The sequence below is a fragment of the Thalassophryne amazonica genome, chromosome 9 (genome assembly GCF_902500255.1).
Source record: "Thalassophryne amazonica chromosome 9, fThaAma1.1, whole genome shotgun sequence".
Taxonomy (NCBI): Eukaryota; Metazoa; Chordata; class Actinopteri; order Batrachoidiformes; family Batrachoididae; genus Thalassophryne; species Thalassophryne amazonica.
The window spans coordinates 76,195,495-76,215,779 of NC_047111.1; the positions used below are offsets into that span (position 1 = coordinate 76,195,495).

The 20,285-nt window shown below is 44.9% G+C and overlaps 1 protein-coding gene across 9 annotated transcripts in view; it reads right to left on the reverse strand.

Moving 5' to 3' along the window:
- Nucleotides 1–20,285, reverse strand: part of LOC117517424 (neurexin-2-like) — a 643,324-nt gene that overhangs the window by 445,869 nt on the left and 177,170 nt on the right. For all 9 annotated transcript variants that reach the window (XM_034178438.1, XM_034178436.1, XM_034178437.1 and 6 more), the window contains one exon: nucleotides 18,033–18,194. In XM_034178438.1, the coding sequence (XP_034034329.1) occupies nucleotides 18,033–18,194 (162 nt within the window). The remainder of the gene's footprint in view (nucleotides 1–18,032; nucleotides 18,195–20,285) is intronic.

A 20,285-nucleotide genomic window follows, 5' to 3' on the forward strand; every position in this document is an offset into this window, starting at 1 on the left:
GTCTTTTCTGAGCATTTTATTACAAACATCTCAATAATATAGCTAGTTGTGTGGATAATTGTACTAACTCAACATATAAGAAGTCAGTACTACTATATTACTGTTCATTGAAATTTTAGTTATTTATTTATAGTATGTTAACATCTTTAGCACTGTTAGCAGGTACCAATAGCTTTGTGATATTATGTCCACTGATCATGCAACTGCAACAGAGCCAATATGTAGTGCCGGTGTCCTGTCGAGATGAGGTGCGTCGCGTTACTGCGCACATCGCTCTACCTCGGACTTGAAGATGTCACCCGTCGAGATGAGGTGCCTGGCACAACTGCACATGGGGAGATGATGTAACTCGCTCGACGTGCAACTGTGCATGCGCTTTTTTTTTCCCGTCAAAGTTTTTTTTTTATTAATTGTATTCAGTGTATTTATAGTCTAGTAAGTAAAACATTTTCTGTATTTTACGTTAGGAGCATAAATGTATGTATATGTATATTTTGCCTGTCAAAATAAGCTAACTCCAGGTTAAAAATACTTATCGTTTTATAGTGAGTAGATTTTATACATTACCATGTTCAGATGAACAATTTATACATTTACTTGCCCATCAAAATAAGCGAACTTCGTCAAGTAATTTTTTTCAGTGCACACATACGCGAGGAACCTCATCTCGATGACGCACCTCATCTCGACAGAACACTGGCCCTAACCAATTTGGCACCCGAGGCAAGATTTTTAACAGCACCCCCCACAAATAACTCATCACGTTATTGTGACAAGCTGCATAGAAGAACAAAAACCAAGCCAGAGCGTTTGTCTTTTCTGCACTCTGACACATGGAGGTGCTATTATTTTTTTTAATATACAAGGTTTGTTAGAAAACTATCCGACCTTTTTATTTTTTGCAAAAACTTTATGGATTTGAATCATGTGCGTTTGCATCAGCCAAGCTTGAACCTTCGTGCGCATGCGTGAGTTTTTTCACGCCTGTCGGTTGCGTCATTCGCCTGTGAGCACGCTTTGAGTGAGCAGTGGTCCAGCCCCCTCGTCGGATTTTTATTGTGAGGAAAATGTTTGAACAATTTGGAGCTTTGCTGCATCAAATTTTTCCAGAAACTGTGAGAGACAGCCAGGTGGAAACCATTGGGAAGATTCAGACGGCTTTCAGGGATGATTCTATGGGGATAACACAGATTAAGGAGTGTTACAACCGTGTGTGTCACCTGGATTTTGGCCAGTACCTGCTGTGAGAGGGTGCGATGAATTCTCACAGCGCACACTTTGTCTTTCAGGCACTTGTGTGCGCAAATAGTTGTAGCAACAGGTGTACGAGGCCTTGGTGGCAGGGATGACATTACACGGTTTGCACACGATTCCTGCGTTATGCGGACTAAGAGTGCACTTCATCCAAACTTCCCACTATGTGTGAAGGGGCCCTTAACAACTGCCTATACTACCTATAGGCAATATGCCAATATGTCAGAAAACCATCACCAAATCTATAAAAATATGTGTTATTATATAATGGCTAAGTGGATCCTTGTCATTTGATTGGTGCTTTGTATGTCACATGACATGGATTAATTCATCCCATTTGTGTTGCTTTGCATTTAGAGTGCGGCTTGGTTCCATTTAGAGTCCTCGTGTGTCCATGTGTTGTGTGCGTGCGCACACACAACAGACAAAACAAATCCACTGTGCTGTCTAGAGGTTATTAGCAGGAAGACAGAAGAAAAGCTGCACTCATTTCTGACGTGATTTTTTTTTTCACTGCACTGAGGACGTACAGTAGTGTTCAGAATAATAGTAGTGTTGTGTGGGCCGCTGAAGAGGAGGTACTGCTGGCCCACTACCACCAGAGGGCGCCCTGCTTGGAGTGCGGGCTCCAAGCACGAGAGGGCGCCAGACCCAGAGGAAGTGACAGCTGTCACTCATTACTCCAGCTGTCACTCATCTACACCACCATATAAGCCGGACTGCAACTCCACCTCCCCGCCGAGAAAGCGACTACCAGTACCAAGGTAATTTCTCTGCTGACTGACACATTGTGTAACCAACTGAACTTCTATTGCAGCCGTTTTCCTGAAGTGTTGCCTTGTCTGGAGGATTGGCGTTTGGTGTGACAGTGACGGCTTCACCTCGCACCCCCTCCCAGATAAGTGGTTGATCAGGAGCTGCACGAGTGTGTGTGATTTGGAGGTGGAGGTGCTCCCTCCTAACGGTGTCTGGACTGTAAATTACTGAGTGTGCGGACTCACACTCATACATCATCTTTCTGTTTTCTGCCAGCAGTACCAGGGTCGACAGCCGAAGACAGAGGCCACCTGGGGACTCGGGACTTGGCGGCTCCGGTGTTCTTCAGACCGTTGGTGGTGGAGGCCGTGTGGGACGCGGCTTCTCTCTCGTCGGGCGTCTTCTATCTTCGAGCCTGCCCACACGTCACCTGGTGTTTATTGACTGTGAAAATTACGACACATTTCGTTGTGTATTATCACAACATTAAATTGTTACCTTTTGGCTTACTCATTGTCCGTTCATTTGCGCCCCCTGTTGTGGGTCCGTGCTACGACACCTTCCCAACAGGATTTCTCGGCCATCGTCATGGACTCCGAGGGGCGTCAACTCCAGCTTGAACGGCCAATGGAAGAGCCAGGAGCGCAGGCGTCAGCGGGAGGCGGGTTGAGTGAGCTGCAGCAGATCTTAACCGCCTTCAAGGTCCGGTTAGAATTAGTGACCGAGCAGAGTGTCCTCCTTAATCGGAGGGTGGAGGCTCTCACCGCCAGGGTGGAAGCGCGCGATCAGGGCGCTGCTGCAGCCACTCCTCTGGCTGGTCCTGGGCCTGTATCAGACGTTCCACTGGTCGTTCAACGAACCCCCCCACCATCCCCTGAAGCATACATAAGCCCTCCGGAACCGTACGGGGGCTGTGTCGAGACGTGCGCGGACTTCCTCATGCAGTGTTCGCTCGTCTTTTCACAGCGCCCCGTCATGTACGCATCAGACGCTAGCCGGGTGGCTTATGTTATTAATTTGCTTCGAGGAGAGGCACGCGCATGGGCTACGGCGCTTTGGGAGCAGAATTCACGGCTCCTAACGTCTTATACTGGGTTTGTACGGGAATTCAAACAAGTGTTTGATCATCCCAACAGAGGCGAGACCGCTTCGAACGTGCTGCTGTCGATGAGACAGGGGCGTCGTAGCGCAGCCGAGTATGCAGTCGACTTCCGCATCGCGGCAGCGAGGTCCGGCTGGAATAACGTTGCGCTCCGCGCCGCCTTTGTAAATGGACTGTCCCCGGTCCTTAAGGAGCACCTACTGGCCAAGGAGGAACCGCGGGAATTGGACGGGCTGATCAATTTGGTTATACGTTTAGACAACCATTTAAATGAGCATCGTCGGGAGCAGGCCGGGAGGCATGACCGGGCACGAGTCGTCCCTCCCCCTTCCGGTTCCGATAAGATGACGTCGTCCCCACGCTTCACTGCCAGAGAGCTCCGTGTGGCTACAGCTCCCCCTGCTGAGGAGGCTAGGGACACGAGCAGGGCCAAATTAAAATCAAACATCAGACAAAGGAGGCTGGCCCGCGGGGAGTGTTTCGTCTGCGGCTCTTGCGAGCACATGCAGAGGGACTGCCCTAAAACGGTCAAACTACAACGCCCGTCCTTAGAAACTGGGCTAAGGGTGGGTCATAACACGCACGCGGGAAAACCCCGCAAATCTGCACGAATCCCAGTAACAATCCTTTGTGGGGATTTAACCCTTCATGCCCCAGCACTGATAGACACGGGGTCTGAAGGGAATCTGCTGGACAGCAGATGGGTAAAGGAAGTAGGGCTCCCTCTGGTGGCTCTGCCGGCACCATTGCAGGTGCGAGCACTAGATGGCACCCTGCTTCCATTAATCACACATCAGACACAACCAGTGACTTTGGTTGTGTCTGGGAATCACAGGGAGGAGATAGTGTTCCATGTAACACCTTCTACCGCCCGCGTGATTTTGGGCTTTCCATGGATGGTGAAGCACAATCCCCGGATAGATTGGCCATCTGGGGTTGTGACGCAGTGGAGCGAAACCTGCCACCGGGAGTGCTTAGGATCCTCGGTTCCTCCCGGCACTACGGCTAATGAGGAGGTCAAAGTCCCCCCCAATCTATCGGCGGTGCCAAAGGAGTACCACGATCTTGCTGACGTTTTCAGCAAAGATCTGGCACTCACTCTTCCCCCGCACCGACCGTATGATTGTGCCATCGATTTGGTCCCGGGCGCCGAGTACCCGTCCAGTAGGTTGTACAACCTCTCACGTCCGGAACGCGAATCAATGGAGACCTACATCCGGGACTCCTTAGCTGCCGGGCTGATCCGAAACTCCACCTCCCCGATGGGTGCTGGTTTCTTTTTTGTGGGCAAGAAAGACGGCGGACTCCGTCCATGCATTGATTACAGAGGGCTGAACGAGATCACGGTTCGCAACCGATACCCGTTACCTCTGTTGGATTCAGTGTTCACGCCCCTGCATGGAGCCCAAATTTTCACTAAATTGGATCTTAGAAACGCGTACCACCTGGTTCGGATCCGGAAGGGAGACGAATGGAAGACGGCATTCAACACCCCGTTAGGTCATTTTGAGTACCTGGTCATGCCGTTCGGCCTCACTAACGCCCCCGCGACGTTCCAAGCATTGGTAAACGACGTCTTGCGGGACTTCCTGCATCGGTTCGTCTTCGTATATCTGGACGATATACTCATCTTTTCCCCGGACCCTGAGACCCATGTCCAGCATGTACGTCAGGTCCTACAGCGGTTGTTGGAGAACCGGCTGTTTGTGAAGGGCGAGAAGTGCGAGTTCCACCGCACTTCTTTGTCCTTCCTGGGGTTCATCATCTCCTCCAACTCCGTCGCCCCTGATCCGGCTAAGGTTGCGGCGGTGAGAGATTGGCCCCAACCAACAAGCCGCAGGAAACTACAGCAGTTCCTTGGCTTTGCAAATTTCTACAGGAGGTTCATTAAAGGTTACAGTCAGGTAGTTAGCCCCCTGACTGCCCTGACCTCCACCAAGGTCCCCTTCGCCTGGTCGGATCGGTGCGAAGCCGCGTTCCAGGAGTTGAAACGCCGGTTCTCGACTGCACCAGTTCTGGTGTAGCCAGATCCTGATCGCCAGTACATAGTAGAAGTGGACGCCTCTGACTCAGGGATAGGAGCCGTGCTGTCCCAGAGTGTGGAGGCTGATAAAGTCCTCCATCCTTGTGCCTTTTATTCCCGCAGGTTGACCCCAGCTGAACGGAACTATGACGTCGGCAATCGGGAACTTCTTGCGGTGAAGGAGGCTCTTGAAGAGTGGAGACACCTGCTGGAGGGGGCATCGTTGCCCTTCACGGTTTTCACAGACCATCGGAACCTGGAGTACATCCGGACCGCCAAGCGGCTGAACCCCAGGCAAGCCCGCTGGTCTCTGTTCTTCGGGCGCTTTGACTTCCAGATCACGTATCGCCCCGGGACCAAGAACCAAAAACCAGATGCATTGTCCCGGGTGCACGAAGAAGAAGCCAAAGCGGGGCTGTCGAACCCCACCGAGACCATCATCCCCGAGTCCACTGTCGTGGCCACCCTCACCTGGGACGTGGAGAAGACCGTCCGGGAGGCCCTGACAAGGAGCCCGGACCCGGGGACTGGCCCCAAGAACAGACTGTACGTCCCACCAGAGGCAAGAGCTGCCGTATTGGACTTCTGTCACGGGTCCAAGCTCTCCTGTCATCCCGGAGTGCGTAGGACCGTGGCAGTAGTCCAGCAGCGCTTCTGGTGGGCGTCCCTGGAAACCGACGTCCGGGACTACGTCCAGGCCATCTGCGCCAGGGGCAAGGCAGACCATCGGAGGACGACGGGACTCCTCCAACCCCTGCCAGTGCCTCATCGCCCCTGGTCTCACATCGGCCTGGACTTCATCACGGGCCTCCCGCTGTCCCAGGGCAACACCATTATTCTCACGATAGTGGACCGGTTCTCCAAGGCGGCCCACTTCGTGGCCCTCCCGAAGCTCCCGACGGCCCAGGAGACGGCAGACCTCCTGGTCCACCACGTCATGCGGCTGCATGGGATACCATCGGACATCGTTTCAGATCGTGGTCCCCAGTTCTCTTCGCAGGTGTGGAAGAGTTTCTGTAAGGAGCTGGGGGCCACCGTGAGTCTCTCGTCCGGGTACCACCCCCAGACCAACGGCCAGGCAGAGCGGGCTAACCAAGAGTTGGAACAGGCCCTTCGCTGCGTCACCTCCGCGCACCCGGCGGCCTGGAGTCACCATCTGGCCTGGATCGAGTATGCCCATAACAGCCAAGTCTCGTCTGCTACCGGCCTCTCCCCTTTTGAGGCATGTTTGGGGTTCCAGCCCCCATTGTTCCCGCTGGTGGAGGGAGAGGTCGGTGTGCCCTCGGTCCAGGCCCACCTCAGGAGGTGCCGCCGGGTGTGGCGGACCGCCCGCTCTGCCCTGTTAAAGGCCCGGACGAGGGCCAAAACCCATGCGGACCGCCGACGTTCCCCGGCCCCCACATACCAGCCCGGGCAGGAGGTGTGGCTGTCAACAAAGGACATCCCCCTCTGTGTGGACTCACCCAAGTTAAAGGACAGATACATCGGACCATTCCCCATCGTCAAGATCATCAACCCGAAAACAGGGTGGACCCGCAGTGAAGCTGGGAGTCGGAGCTTCACTGCGGGTCCACCCTGTTTTCCACGTGTCCCGTATCAAGCCACACCACACCTCGCCCCTCTGTGCACCTGGACCTACGCCGCCTCCTGCCCGGCTCATCGACGGGGAGCCTGCTTGGACGGTCCGCAGGCTCCTGGACGTCCGTCGTAAGGGCCGGGGGTTCCAATATCTGGTGGACTGGGAGGGGTATGGACCTGAAGAATGCTCCTGGATGAAGAGGAGCTTCATCCTGGACCCGGCCCTCCTGGCCGATTTCTACAGACGACACCCGGACAAGCCTGGTCGGGCGCCAGGAGGCGCCCGTTGAGGGGGGGGTCCTGTTGTGTGGGCCGCTGAAGAGGAGGTACTGCTGGCCCACTACCACCAGAGGGCGCCCTGCTTGGAGTGCGGGCTCCAAGCACGAGAGGGCGCCAGACCCAGAGGAAGTGACAGCTGTCACTCATTACTCCAGCTGTCACTCATCTACACCACCATATAAGCCGGACTGCAACTCCACCTCCCCGCCGAGAAAGCGACTACCAGTACCAAGGTAATTTCTCTGCTGACTGACACATTGTGTAACCAACTGAACTTCTATTGCAGCCGTTTTCCTGAAGTGTTGCCTTGTCTGGAGGATTGGCGTTTGGTGTGACAGTGACGGCTTCACCTCGCACCCCCTCCCAGATAAGTGGTTGATCAGGAGCTGCACGAGTGTGTGTGATTTGGAGGTGGAGGTGCGCCCTCCTAACGGTGTCTGGACTGTAAATTACTGAGTGTGCGGACTCACACTCATACATCATCTTTCTGTTTTCTGCCAGCAGTACCAGGGTCGACAGCCGAAGACAGAGGCCACCTGGGGACTCGGGACTTGGCGGCTCCGGTGTTCTTCAGACCGTTGGTGGTGGAGGCCGTGTGGGACGCGGCTTCTCTCTCGTCGGGCGTCTTCTATCTTCGAGCCTGCCCACACGTCACCTGGTGTTTATTGACTGTGAAAATTACGACACATTTCGTTGTGTATTATCACAACATTAAATTGTTACCTTTTGGCTTACTCATTGTCCGTTCATTTGCGCCCCTGTTGTGGGTCCGTGCTACGACACCTTCCCAACAAGTAGTGCTGTGTGACTAAAAAGATTAATCCAGGTTTTGAGTATATTTCTTATTGTTACATGGGAAACAAGGTACCAGTAGATTCTCACAAATCCAAGACCAAGTATTCAAGATATGCACACTCGTAAGGCTATGAAATTGGGCTATTAGTAAAAAATAAATAAATAAATAAATAGTAGAAAAGGGGGTGTTCACAATAATAGTAGTGTGGCATTCAGTCAGTGAGTTTGTCAATTTTGTGGAACAAACAGGTGTGAATCAGGTGTCCGCTATTTAAGGATGAAGCCAGCACCTGTTGAACATGCTTTTCTCTTTGAAAGCCTGAGGAAAATGGGACGTTCAAGACATTGTTCAGAACAGCGTAGTTTGATTAAAAAGTTGATTGGAGAGGGGAAAACCTATACGCAGGTGCAAAAAATTATAGGCTGTTCATCTACAATGATGTCCAATGCTTTAAAATGGGCAAAAAAAAAAAAAAAAAAAAAAAAAACAGAGACACGTGGATGAAAATGGAAAACAACCATCAAAATAGATAGAAGAATAACCAGAATGGCAAAGGCTCACCCAGTGATCAGCTCCAGGATGATCAAAGACAGTCAGGAGTTACCTGTAAGTGCTGTGACAGTTAGAAGATGCCTGTGTGAAGCTAATTTATTTGTAAGAATCCCCTGCAAAGTCCCTCTGTTAAATAAAAGACATGTGCAGAAGAGGTTACAATTTGCCAAAGAACACATCAACTGGCCTAAAGAAAAATGGAGAAATATTTTGTGGACTGATGAGAGTAAAATTGTTCTTTTTGGGTCCAAGGGCTGCAGACAGTTTGTGAGACGACCCCCAAACTCTGAATTCAAGCCACAGTTCACAGTGAAGACAGTGAAGCATGGTGGTGCAAGCATCATGATATGGGCATGTTTCTCCTACTATGGTGTTGGGCCTATATATCGCAAACCAGGTATCATGGATCAGTTTGGATATGTCAGAATACTTGAAGAGGTCATGTTGCCTTATGCTGAAGAGGACATGCCCTTGAAATGGGTGTTTCAACAAGACAATGACCTCAACACACTAGTAAACGAGCAAAATCTTGGTTCCAAACCAACTAAATTAATGCCTCGCAGATGTGAAGAAATCATGAAAAACTGTGGTTATACAACTAAATACTAGTTTAGTGATTCACAGGATTGCTAAAAAAGCAGTTTGAACATAATAGTTTTGAGTTTGTAGCATCAACAGCAGATGCTACTATTATTGTGAACACCCCCTTTTCTACTTTTTTTTTTTACTAATAGCCCAATTTCATAGCCTTAAGAGTGTGCATATCATGAATGCTTGGTCTTGTTGGATTTGTGAGAACCTACTGAATCTACTGGTACCTTGTTTCCCATGTAAAAATAAGAAATATACTCAAAACCTGGATTAATCTTTTTAGTTACATAGCACTACTATTATTCTGAACACTACTGTACACAGTCAACCAAGCTGGTTGCGTGTGTGTGCGTGCGTGTGGGGGACAGCGACACGATGATTTGATTGAGCTAACTGATGCTGCTATTTCTTGTAACATACACACACACACACACACACACACACACACACACACACACACACACACACACACACACACACACACACACACACAAACACACACACACAAACACACACACACAAAATCCACTCCACTTTAAGCCGTCTGGATGCATGAAGAACTGTTCGAATGAAATGCTGATGTGATTTTTGGCTGGACTGAGGAAGTACACAAAATCTGGACTACATGTTATAGTGGAACACCAAAATGTAAGTCTCATTTCTGTTGTTTTTAAATTAAAAAAAAATATCAAATGACAAGGATCTATTTTAGCTGTTATATAAAACAAATAATGAATGTTTTTACATTCTTTCAATGGAACAAATATTTAATTCGGTGAAAGCTGGAACTTACCATTCAACTCGGCATCACCTCGTTGAATGGTATGTTCCAGCTTTCACCTCATGAAATATTCGTACCATTGAACTCATAAACATTCATTATTTGTATAATGAAACACCCAAACCAAAGTTAGTTTGTTAGTTTAAGCTTGTTTGGGAAATTCATTCATCCCACCCAGGTCACATGCTCCCATGCTCCGCCTTTTTACCAATTTATGGGATGGCTGAGAGTTAGGTGGAGTCAGCTACTACCAAGATGCAACATCCTGAGCTGTACAATTTGAGTTTCAAAAATGCTGTTCAGAAAATCTATGGGTAATGTCTGGCTGACCCGTCTCTGAGAGAGGCTCCTGGATTATCTGGGAGGCAAATTCAAGATGGTCAGCTCTGCCTCTACCAAGACTCACCATCACTGCTGGATCTTTGTGGGTTTGTCAGCTTCAGGCTGGCATGTTCTCCCTGCAGCACGTGTGAGCATGCACAGCAGAAGTAGGTTTAACATCGCCACCAGCCAAACCACCCACAGAGTGAAGGTGGCAGCAATTTCAGTGGTGATGAATAACATTTTTTTTTACAGTACTCAAACTGCACAGTAATTCTGTCGACATGGCTTTTTACTAAAAACTCAAGTACTTTGAAATTGTAACTTTATGAGTGGAATTCATTAATTAGGGTTGCAACACCTTACTATGGTATAATAAGTCGTTGTGCAAAAAGGTGACAATATGCGTCGTAACACTGAAAAATCGAAAGCAATATTTAATAAATTATGTTCTGTGGAAACCCAAACAAATCACTTTGATCACTTTGATTTGAACATATACATTTCTCCTGCACCACCGATCATAAAATGGATATTCTAAAACATTAAATTGATGATAGCTTCCCAAAGACTAGTTGAAAGTGGACATTTACAAGCAGAAGTTGTGACCTCTGTATTGTTTATCAAACTCTATCATGGGCTATCTGTATTGTTGCACACCTATTTTGAAGGATGTAATAAAACAAAGAGGTGTGCTATCCATTTGATATTTTTGGTCCAAAACTGCAGAATTATAGAATAATAAATCATAATAAACAAACTTACAGCTGATTACTTGTCTCCCTTTTACTAGACAATGGAACATTCTGAACTGTGTGTATATTTTTAACATGAATACATATGTAATATTGTAATTTCAAGCATTTTTTTAAATGAAGAAAGCCACTTGTAAAATTCTACCCACTTGTCTATTCCTATAGTTTCTAGCTATAAAGTTGCTCCTGGTTTTGCTCAATGTGGTCGGCAATTAAAATGTAAACATGAGCATGAAAATAACTGATAGATTTGAACCTGTACACTGTCGCTGCAGTGTTTCTGTGTTGTCTGTCTCGGCTTAAAGTGTAATTTCAGAGCTGTTGAAATCATACTGTGTGAGCGCAGCTCTTGATGTAACTTGTTAGTGTAGATGGTGACGGCACAAAGTCGGTGCACTCACAAACCCAGTTCACTTGACCTTCAACGACAGAGTTCAAAAACATAGAAAAAGTCATTTGAATTGAGAAACTGCTGATCTACTTTGTGTTAGCAACTCCAGCAGTCTAAAGGTTCACTGCTTGAATTCAATGCTAAATGTTTGTTTGCTTTATCTGTGTTTGTCTGTATAAATGCACTCCAGTTCTTTAAAACTTTAGTTTTTAGGAGCAGATGGTAGACAAACAGCATAGAGGCTGCAGATCAGAAAATCTCTAGTGGCCCTTCGGCGGTGTGCAGTTGAGCACTTTGCATACCAGCAAGCTGATACTGGTAGGGGTGAATGTGAGGCATCATTGCAAAACACAATGGAAAAAGTGCAATAAAAATGCAGGCCATTTTCCATTAATTATCTAACTGAATTAACTGGGGCAGATGCGGTCACCATACAACAGCACTGAATAAAGGCAAAGGCAGTGTGTTACTATCCCACAGTGGAGCAGACGGTGTCTCTTACAAAGTCAAGTTTGCAGTCCATATCTTTCTGCATGGAAAACTCAGTTTAACCATTTATTACTCTGATCTATTCTTTTGGACATGGGTGGTGATTAGGGCTGCGTGATATATCGTTTGAGAATGTGTGCAATTGTTACACTGCAGGATTCGATGTGGCATAATTAAATTAAGCATGCACGTTTACATTGCCAAGTGATAAGGGCGAAAATCCGCTTTCGTTTTTCACGACTAACCTACAAAAGGCGTTGAAGACACTGAGTTTACTCAAAGGATCCTTGTAACGCGAGTGCATGACACGCACCATACACATCAATCACATTCTCAGCTGGAAAAGAAGAAGAAGAAAAAAAACCAGACGGCTCTCTTGCAACTTGTCTTGGCCAAGTATCATGTCTCATAGCCCTGCCTTAATGACTTGTTGTTGTTGGTAATAGTGTAATTCAACATACTTTTTTTTGGCTTGGTGGATCCTTAAGGGGATTTATATTTGTTGTGAGCAGAAAGCTGAAGAGGTGAGGAATGGCTGTGGTGAACACTGACCATGAATAAACACAGTACTGAGTAAACAGTATGAATAAACACAGTACTTAATAAAATAATTGCAGAAAGGACTTTCAGCTTTTAAAACAAGTTATTTTCTGTCTTGTTGCTGTTGCAAAGTGGTGGTTTTCTGCTTTAAAAAGGCTGTTTATTCACAAGCATTTTTCACAATAAGGAATGAAAGTATTGCCAAATGGCATCTTCAATTTCAATTTATTTTCATTTATGTAGCACTAAATCACAACAAAGTTGCCTCAAGGCACTTGACACAAGTAAGGTCTAACCTTACCAAGCCCCAGAGCAAGCACACAGGCGACAGTGGTGAAGAAAAACTCCCTGTGATGATTTGAGGAAGAAATATGGCATCAGATCAGTGACAAAACCCCACTTGCGTAAAAAAAGCCTTCACGCGTAGATATAAACTGTGTGGGTGTGCAAATTATTTCTGCATGCAAAGGTGCTGCACGCGAGGACCAGTGCTCCCCAGCGCTCCCCAGCACCCCCCACCGCCCCCCACTGCCCCCTACTGCCCCCCACTGCCCACTCGAACTTGATTTCTGCTTGTGCAAAGTTTATTTCTGCTCACGCGCAGAGAATTCCTGCTCGCTCGCTTAAAGCTTATGGCACTATTGGGGAGGGAACCAGGTCGGCACTGACTCTGATGTGATTGGCCATCTCTAGAGAGCAAGGTTTGATTGACAGCCCTCCTCTCTGATGCGGAAGTCAGTTGGAGACAACAGCGTTAAGCGATTATCACCTCGTTTCTCCTTAAAACTTCACTCTAGTCATCATCTATCTCAGCGGCAGATCTCTGAAGCTTCTGTACAACAATCATTTCCACATAAATTCAGCATTATTTCATAACAAATTACAGAAAGTCTTAAAAATCACCTCCTGACATCAGCACGTCTGCAGACTGACTCTGTACACCCAAACCGATCAAAGGGAATAATGTGATTATTAACCATCAGATGACAAACTGACACCTCTTAAATCACATGCAAACCATGATGCCACCACCTCCCCGAAGGAGACAACAGCATCTCCTTAAAAAAACAAAAATAATTTATTTATGAATCAAATCCAAACAAAACAGGTCCTGTACAAAATCCTGAAATAACTGTATACATGAAAATATGAATACAAGAATATAAGGGGCTTATTGAATATTACTTACAAATAATAAAAGAAAAGAAAATATAGGGCAACCAAACATTTACAAATCAAATTTCTATAAAAGAAACTACTTTTAAAACATTATTGGATTCAATCAATAATAGAGATTTATTATTAAGTTTAAACTAATTTCTCCAGTGAGTAATGTTTGGTTTTGTCTTGAAAAAATTACATTTATGTATGTAATGTTTGCTTAGTAAAATTATATTATTAATACCAAAGTCATTACAGTTAATATTCCAGAATTGATGTCTGTGATGTTTAGATCGCCATCCCTCATAGTGCCATAAGTTTCAAGAGAGCAGCCAGGAATTCTCTGCGTGTGAGCAGAAATAAACTTCACGCGAGCAGAAATCAAGTCTGAGCAGGCGGGGGGAGCGCTGGTGCGGAGTGATTATTTGCATGTGAACAGTTAATATCTATGCGTGAACGCATTTTTTTATGCTAGTGGGGTTTTGTCACTGATCTGATGCCGTAAAGAAACCTCAAGCAGACCAGACTCAAAGGGGTGACCTTCTGCTTGGGCCATGCTACTGACACAATTTACAAAACAAATATTTAGGAAATTTTGCTGGTGCACAGGATGGGAGGGTTGCAGAAGAAGACACCACTCCCATCTCTGGATGGAGCCACACCTCAGAGAAAACAGCAAAAAACAGAATCAGGCATCGGAAAGACAACAAATACAGTATAATTTTTCAGCATTAAGCAACAAGAATGACATGTGAGCCTAGGCTAAGTGTTAGCTGGTCAAATTGATGCCGATGTCTTACTGGACCAAGAACCATCATTTCAGTCTTATCAGAGTTTAAAAGTAGGAAATTGCTAGACATTGCATCTTCTGTTGATAACAGTTTTCCACGGGTTGTGATGATGAATCTGGCTGAAAGGATGAAACAGATCCAACTAAAGTGCTTTATTTACTCAGTTTTCCTCTTTGTAACATTTGCTACTACATTGATTAGCTCCTTACACCAGTTATGCGCATGTTCCCGCCTTCTTCTCTGGTTTTTGTGGAAGCATTACAGTGCCATGAACAGACCTGCCATATGTACTACATGGTTTTCAGTGGATTTGTGTGGGCAGAGGAATTTCTGGAAACGAACACATGTCGCAATATACATTGCTATAGGCAAAAAATATATAAAATAAAATAAAAAATCATAATGTTAATTTTTTCTGGGTAGATTTCGTGGTGTGGTGGGCCTATCCCAGTCTTAATTTGTGTCACTGCTGTGTCAAATGACCACCCACATTGTATTATGTTGGGAAATAGACCCTACAAATGTTCAAAACACCCCTGCTGCAAAATATTTCAAATTCTTAGGACAGCTTCCAATGAAATTCCCTCAGTGATTTTATGGGTGAGAGATTTCTATGTTCCATTATTCATTAGTACAGCTATCGACTATATGGTCTGCACAAACCTTTAGTATATAAATAATGAATGTTTATGAGTTCAATGGTGTGAATAGTTTATGAGGTGAAAGCTGGAACATGGTATGTTCCAGCTTTCACCAAATTAAATATCCATTCCATTGAAAGAATGTAAATACATTCATTATTTGTTTTATATAACAGCTAAAATAGATCCTTGTCATTTGATATTATATTAATTTACAAATAACAGAAAAGGGACTTACATTTTGGTACCTCCTCAGTGCAGTGAAAAAAAATAATGTCAGAAATCCAGCTTTGGTGCATCACTGCTGCTTTGACATTCCAGTCCAACAAACTTTAAATAGGAGTCCAAAAATAATTGTGCCGATGATTCTGCCGTGCATCAAATCGTCATCTGTCAGCAAAACAAACTCCATCATGTTTGTTTTAAGGCTAAGCGCTGCCCGGCTTGTGTGAGCATACATGCAGTGTGCGCGTGTACTACCAAAAAAAAAAAAAGACTGTATTTCCTCAGTGCAGCGAAAAAAGTCACGTCAGACGGCTTACAGCACAGTGGATTTGTTGTGTGTGTGTATATGTATCTGTGCATGTGCGCACGTGTGTGTGTGTGTGTGCACGTGTGTGTGCAGAGTGCAATAGTACCAACAGTGGTGGGCACAGTTCCGCTAATCTGCTAACTGCTAATTATCGAAGCTAACATTTTCATGAGCGGATTAGCTTTCCAGATAACTTTGTAAACCATCATCGGACCAATTAGCTTCCAATAAATTTAGTCCCGGTAACTTTTAGACCGCTAACATATTTTTGCGGGCATAGCGAATAAAGTTTAACAGTTAAAAACATTTGTAAAGTCTGAAATCAAACATTTTAGTGCCTGCCTGTTACATGTTTTGTAGTAGACAGGCAGCTATGAGTGGTACAGCTCTATCCTCTGCCGGCAAAGAAGAGCTGAGTACTAAAGAGAAAGGAAGAGGGAGGGAAGAAAAAACAAAAAGATAATTTCTCTTCACAGCATACAGACCTACCGGTCATTTCACTGGGGTCTTGCACAGTTTTGACTTATATTACAATTTTAAACAAACTAACTGCGGACAAGTTATTGAAATTAACATTGTGTCTGTCATTTTACAAAGTGAAAATATCAGCTATATGCTTTAGTTTTAAAGTAATTCACTAATTTTGCATTGCATGGTCGGTATAACACACAGTAGATGTGTTATACCATAGATGGCAGTGTTCATGGCAGTGTGAGCAGCCACACAGTCGCTAAAAGTGATGAAGGACTTAACAAACAGAATTGTCAGTTTTCAAATTGCCTTTTTTAACAAATAAAAAAATGACCTATTTACAAATACAGATTTATTTGTTAAACCACCACACGTTTCAGTAACTGTGTGTTATACCCATACCAGCCAACCACTGACGTCAGGAAACTAATGTACCCATAATGCAATGCAGCATGTGTGTCTAAACGCTAAAACCTTCAAAATTAGTGCATTACTTTAAAACTAAAGCATATAGCTGATATTTTCACTTCGTAAAACAACAGACGTTATGTTAATGTCAATAACTTGTCAATTTAGCTTTTATCTGTAACTTCCGCTAAACATTTTAGGGATTTATTGGTTTAGCTTGATAAAAGTTAACTTTTCAATTAGCGGATTAATGGTTATTGAAGCTAACTTTTTGGTTAGCTGTGCCCACCACTGGGTACCAAATGTATGGAACAAAATTTGCACTCTAAATGGAACAAAATTGGGACACAATGGGAACACAAATGTGATGAATAATCTGTGTCATGTCACATACAAAGCACCAATCAAATGACAAAGACCCACTCGGCCATTATATAATCACCAATAAAGTTACATCAAGGCACTCAGGCAAAAGTTTTTATTCCCTTCATAAATGCTGTTGGCTGAAACTCTTATGTTTCGAAAGTTCATATACACCACCTCACCTACTCTTCCTGTAGGCGCTACACATTAACTTACATGAATGTGGTATAATTTATTTAAATTGTGATGCATTTTTTTTTTTTTTTTTTGCTGTAAAAATGTATATTTTAAAGTGGTATTGTCAGGAAACATGTCAGCAGTCTCCAAAATGAGAAACCTAAAACCAGACCCTAAATGGAAACTGGCATCTGCAGTTATGCAGTCACTACATCAGTACATCTCCCAAATGATAAAACTTAGCATTTACAAAGCCTCAGTGGTGTCAGTCCTCCTGTTTGAATCTGTGACCTGGCCACTAAACTACTCCCTTAGTGGCAACGATCAATGGTGTTGGCAAATGAGCCCTCAGGAGGATTGCAGGCCAATGATGAGCTCAGAGCATGGACCCAACAACCATCTGCTGCCCACCCCACCGCAATGCAAAGACTCTGATGGTACCATATCCTGTTCATCCTTCCTGAACATCCAAATTGGACTATCCTGGACTTTCATCCCCATTGGGTGTTGGGTTGTTTTCTACACTTGGTTTCCTATGTGCTCTTTGCTAAACTGCATGTTGCCAGATTCATTGGTGATTAAGAGCGAAGCCTTTTAAAAGTGTACAACCATTTCTGCTTTATATGATTCGTTGACACAAGTGCCTCTGACAGGAGGTAACCCTTTCTTTGGGATGTAAATTGATCTGACATGAATATGAACACACCTATCTGCAGTCTTGATTGCTCTTGTTTTTTCACTGTTCTGCATCAAGACCGAGCTACTGCCTGTTTTACTCATATCAAGTAAATGATTTTCTCGTGCTTTAAATATCGCTCACATCATTTGCTGTGTTCACTTCATTAAAAATTTGTCAGAGTGTGCTAAAATTGGGCATTAAGCCATAATTCTCTGCTTTGTATAATGATGATTACAAGACTTGCTTGCTCAAGATAATCAATGAGAGGGGAACAGCGGAAAGTTAAATATCTTCAAGAATGTGGAAATAGTGATGAAAACCAAATTCAGCTTGTGTGAAAAAGTATGTTTCTCATGTGCAGCTGAATAACTTTGTGCTCAGGATTCCCGCAGGAATCTATAAATGCATATGATGTGCAAAGTGTGGTCTCTCTGCTGAATGGCTCTCCTTCAAACTCCCTACAAAAGGAGAATCAATATAAATGTGAGTGGTTTTTCCACACACAGAACCCGCTCGGTTCAGAGGATGTGATAGTGCTACCTTAGCAGGGTCGGATAGTATTTCTACCTCTCTGCTGAGACGGAGGTCAAGCAGTACTTACGTCTTTCAGGCAGCCCATGAAGTTGTTGCTGACCGGGGAACCAGGCAGGTCGGCTGTGTTCGGGCTGCCCCCGATGTAGAACAGCTCATCCGAGCCCAGCATGGTGTAGTCCTCCTGAGTGTAGCCAGTGGTGGTGAGAATCCCGTCAACCAAGATTGTCACCTTAAGAAACCATCAAGAGAGGAGGAGGAGGGTGTGAGGAAAATAAGGAAAAAAACAAAACAGAAATTTCTAAGCCAAACAGAAAAAAAAACTGGCCTAATTATTTCACGCTTCATTTCTTTATTCTTGCTGAACATGCCTTAATGTCGGATCCAGGAGGCAATTACAAGAACTGCTTTGAAGGGTTCACTAATCTTGGCTGATTCCTGTTTCTGATATATTAGAAGGATTGCAGTGGAGTCAGAATACCATAAATATTCGTTCCACTGATATTTTAGCACCAAGGCAGTGTGAAGGCTACAGTGTACTCAGTTAGTTTGAGATTAAAGATACCAACATGGCACGATACATTATTAGTATATTGGAAGTGACAAAAACAAGATTATGCTTATATCAGTCTCATCGGTACACAGACACAAAGGAAATGAATGCCTGAATAGGGCTACAAGGAAAAAAATGATATGCTTGTTGCCATGACAGTAAGCCTACATGTATTAACATGTATTTCTGCACAAATGATGACAGTGTGAAAAAGAATGAAAGGAAGCCCTGGGAATGCAGGGGACATTAGATTTAAAAGATTCAGTTAACTGTTTGAGTGCCCTGTATCAACCATCATCGTGTGCATGTTGAAAATTGGAAGACAGACAGTTATGAATATTTGTTAGTGTGTGAGGGAGACAAAACACTGATTTTTTTTTTTTTTTTTTTTAGGGTGTAAAAAAAAATCACATTTTATGAGAAAAGTGTCTCTCTTTCATGCACATACACAGAAATCTACATATTCAGATAACCTATGATGAATAATATAACAGTATTATGGTAATATGCAGCCACTTTCAAAGCTGTTGCATCTCACTGACATGTGCATTTGACATCAGTGTCTGGGATGTGAACTCACAAAATGAAGCCATGGTGTTTGTAATAGAAAAAGCCCGGTTCCTCTCCCTCCTACCTTCCCCTGCACCTCACCCCAGACAGGGGCAACACTGTACGAGGTCTGTTAGAAAGGTATCGGACATTTTTTTTTTTCAAAAACCTGATGGATTTGAATCACGTGTGCTTGCATGAGCCAACCTTGAACCTTCGTGCACATGCGTAATTTTTTCACGTCTGTCGATTGCGTCATTTGCTGGCAAGCAGCCTTTGTGTGAGGACATGTGCAGTGCGCTCGTCGGATTTTCATTGCAAGGAAAATGACAGAACGACTGGAGCAGCGCCACAACAAATTTTGACAGAAACTGGGCGACAGCCAGGTGGAAACCATTCAGAAGATTCAGACGGCTTTTGGTGACGATGCTCTGGGCATCACACAGATTAAGGAGCGGTACAACTGGTTTAAAGACGGCCGCACAACGGTGGAGAGCGAGCCATGCTCCGGGCGGCCATCAACATGCCGAAATGACCAGATCACTTCCAAAGTGAACGCTGTGGTGATGCGGGACCGTCGTGTGACTATCCAAGAAATTGTGGAAGAGGTGGACATCAGCATCAGTGTTGAAGTCTCACAGGACATGCTGTGACATGCCCACCTCTTCCACAATTTCTCAGATAGTCACACGACTGAAAAGTCACCGAAAGCCGTGAATCTTCTGAATGGTTTCCACCTGGCTGTCGCCCAGTTTCTGGCAAAATTTGATGCAGTAGCGCTGCTCCAGTCATTCATCCATTTTCCTTGCAATGAAATTCTGATGAGAGCACTACACACGTCCTCACACAAAGGCTGCTTGCCAGCAAGTGACGCATTTGACAGGCGTGAAAAAATTCATGCATGTGCACGAAGGTTCAAGGTTGGCTCATGCAAGCAGGCTTGATTCAAAACCATCAGTTTAAAAAAAAAAATAAATAAGGTCCGATACTTTTCTAACAGACCTCGTACTTTGTAAAATACATGAGAAAAGTGAAATGAAAACAATGATTTAATGAAATAAACATCAACACCCATATACAAACATAAAATCTCACTTTGCTGATGCATGGCTTCACCTCAGGGAACTATGGTGGCCTCTGTCTACTCTGACAGGTAATTGCGCAATTTCTTGACACCACAGTGCTTTGTGCCTTGTGCACTCTTGTTTAAAGGAATGGACA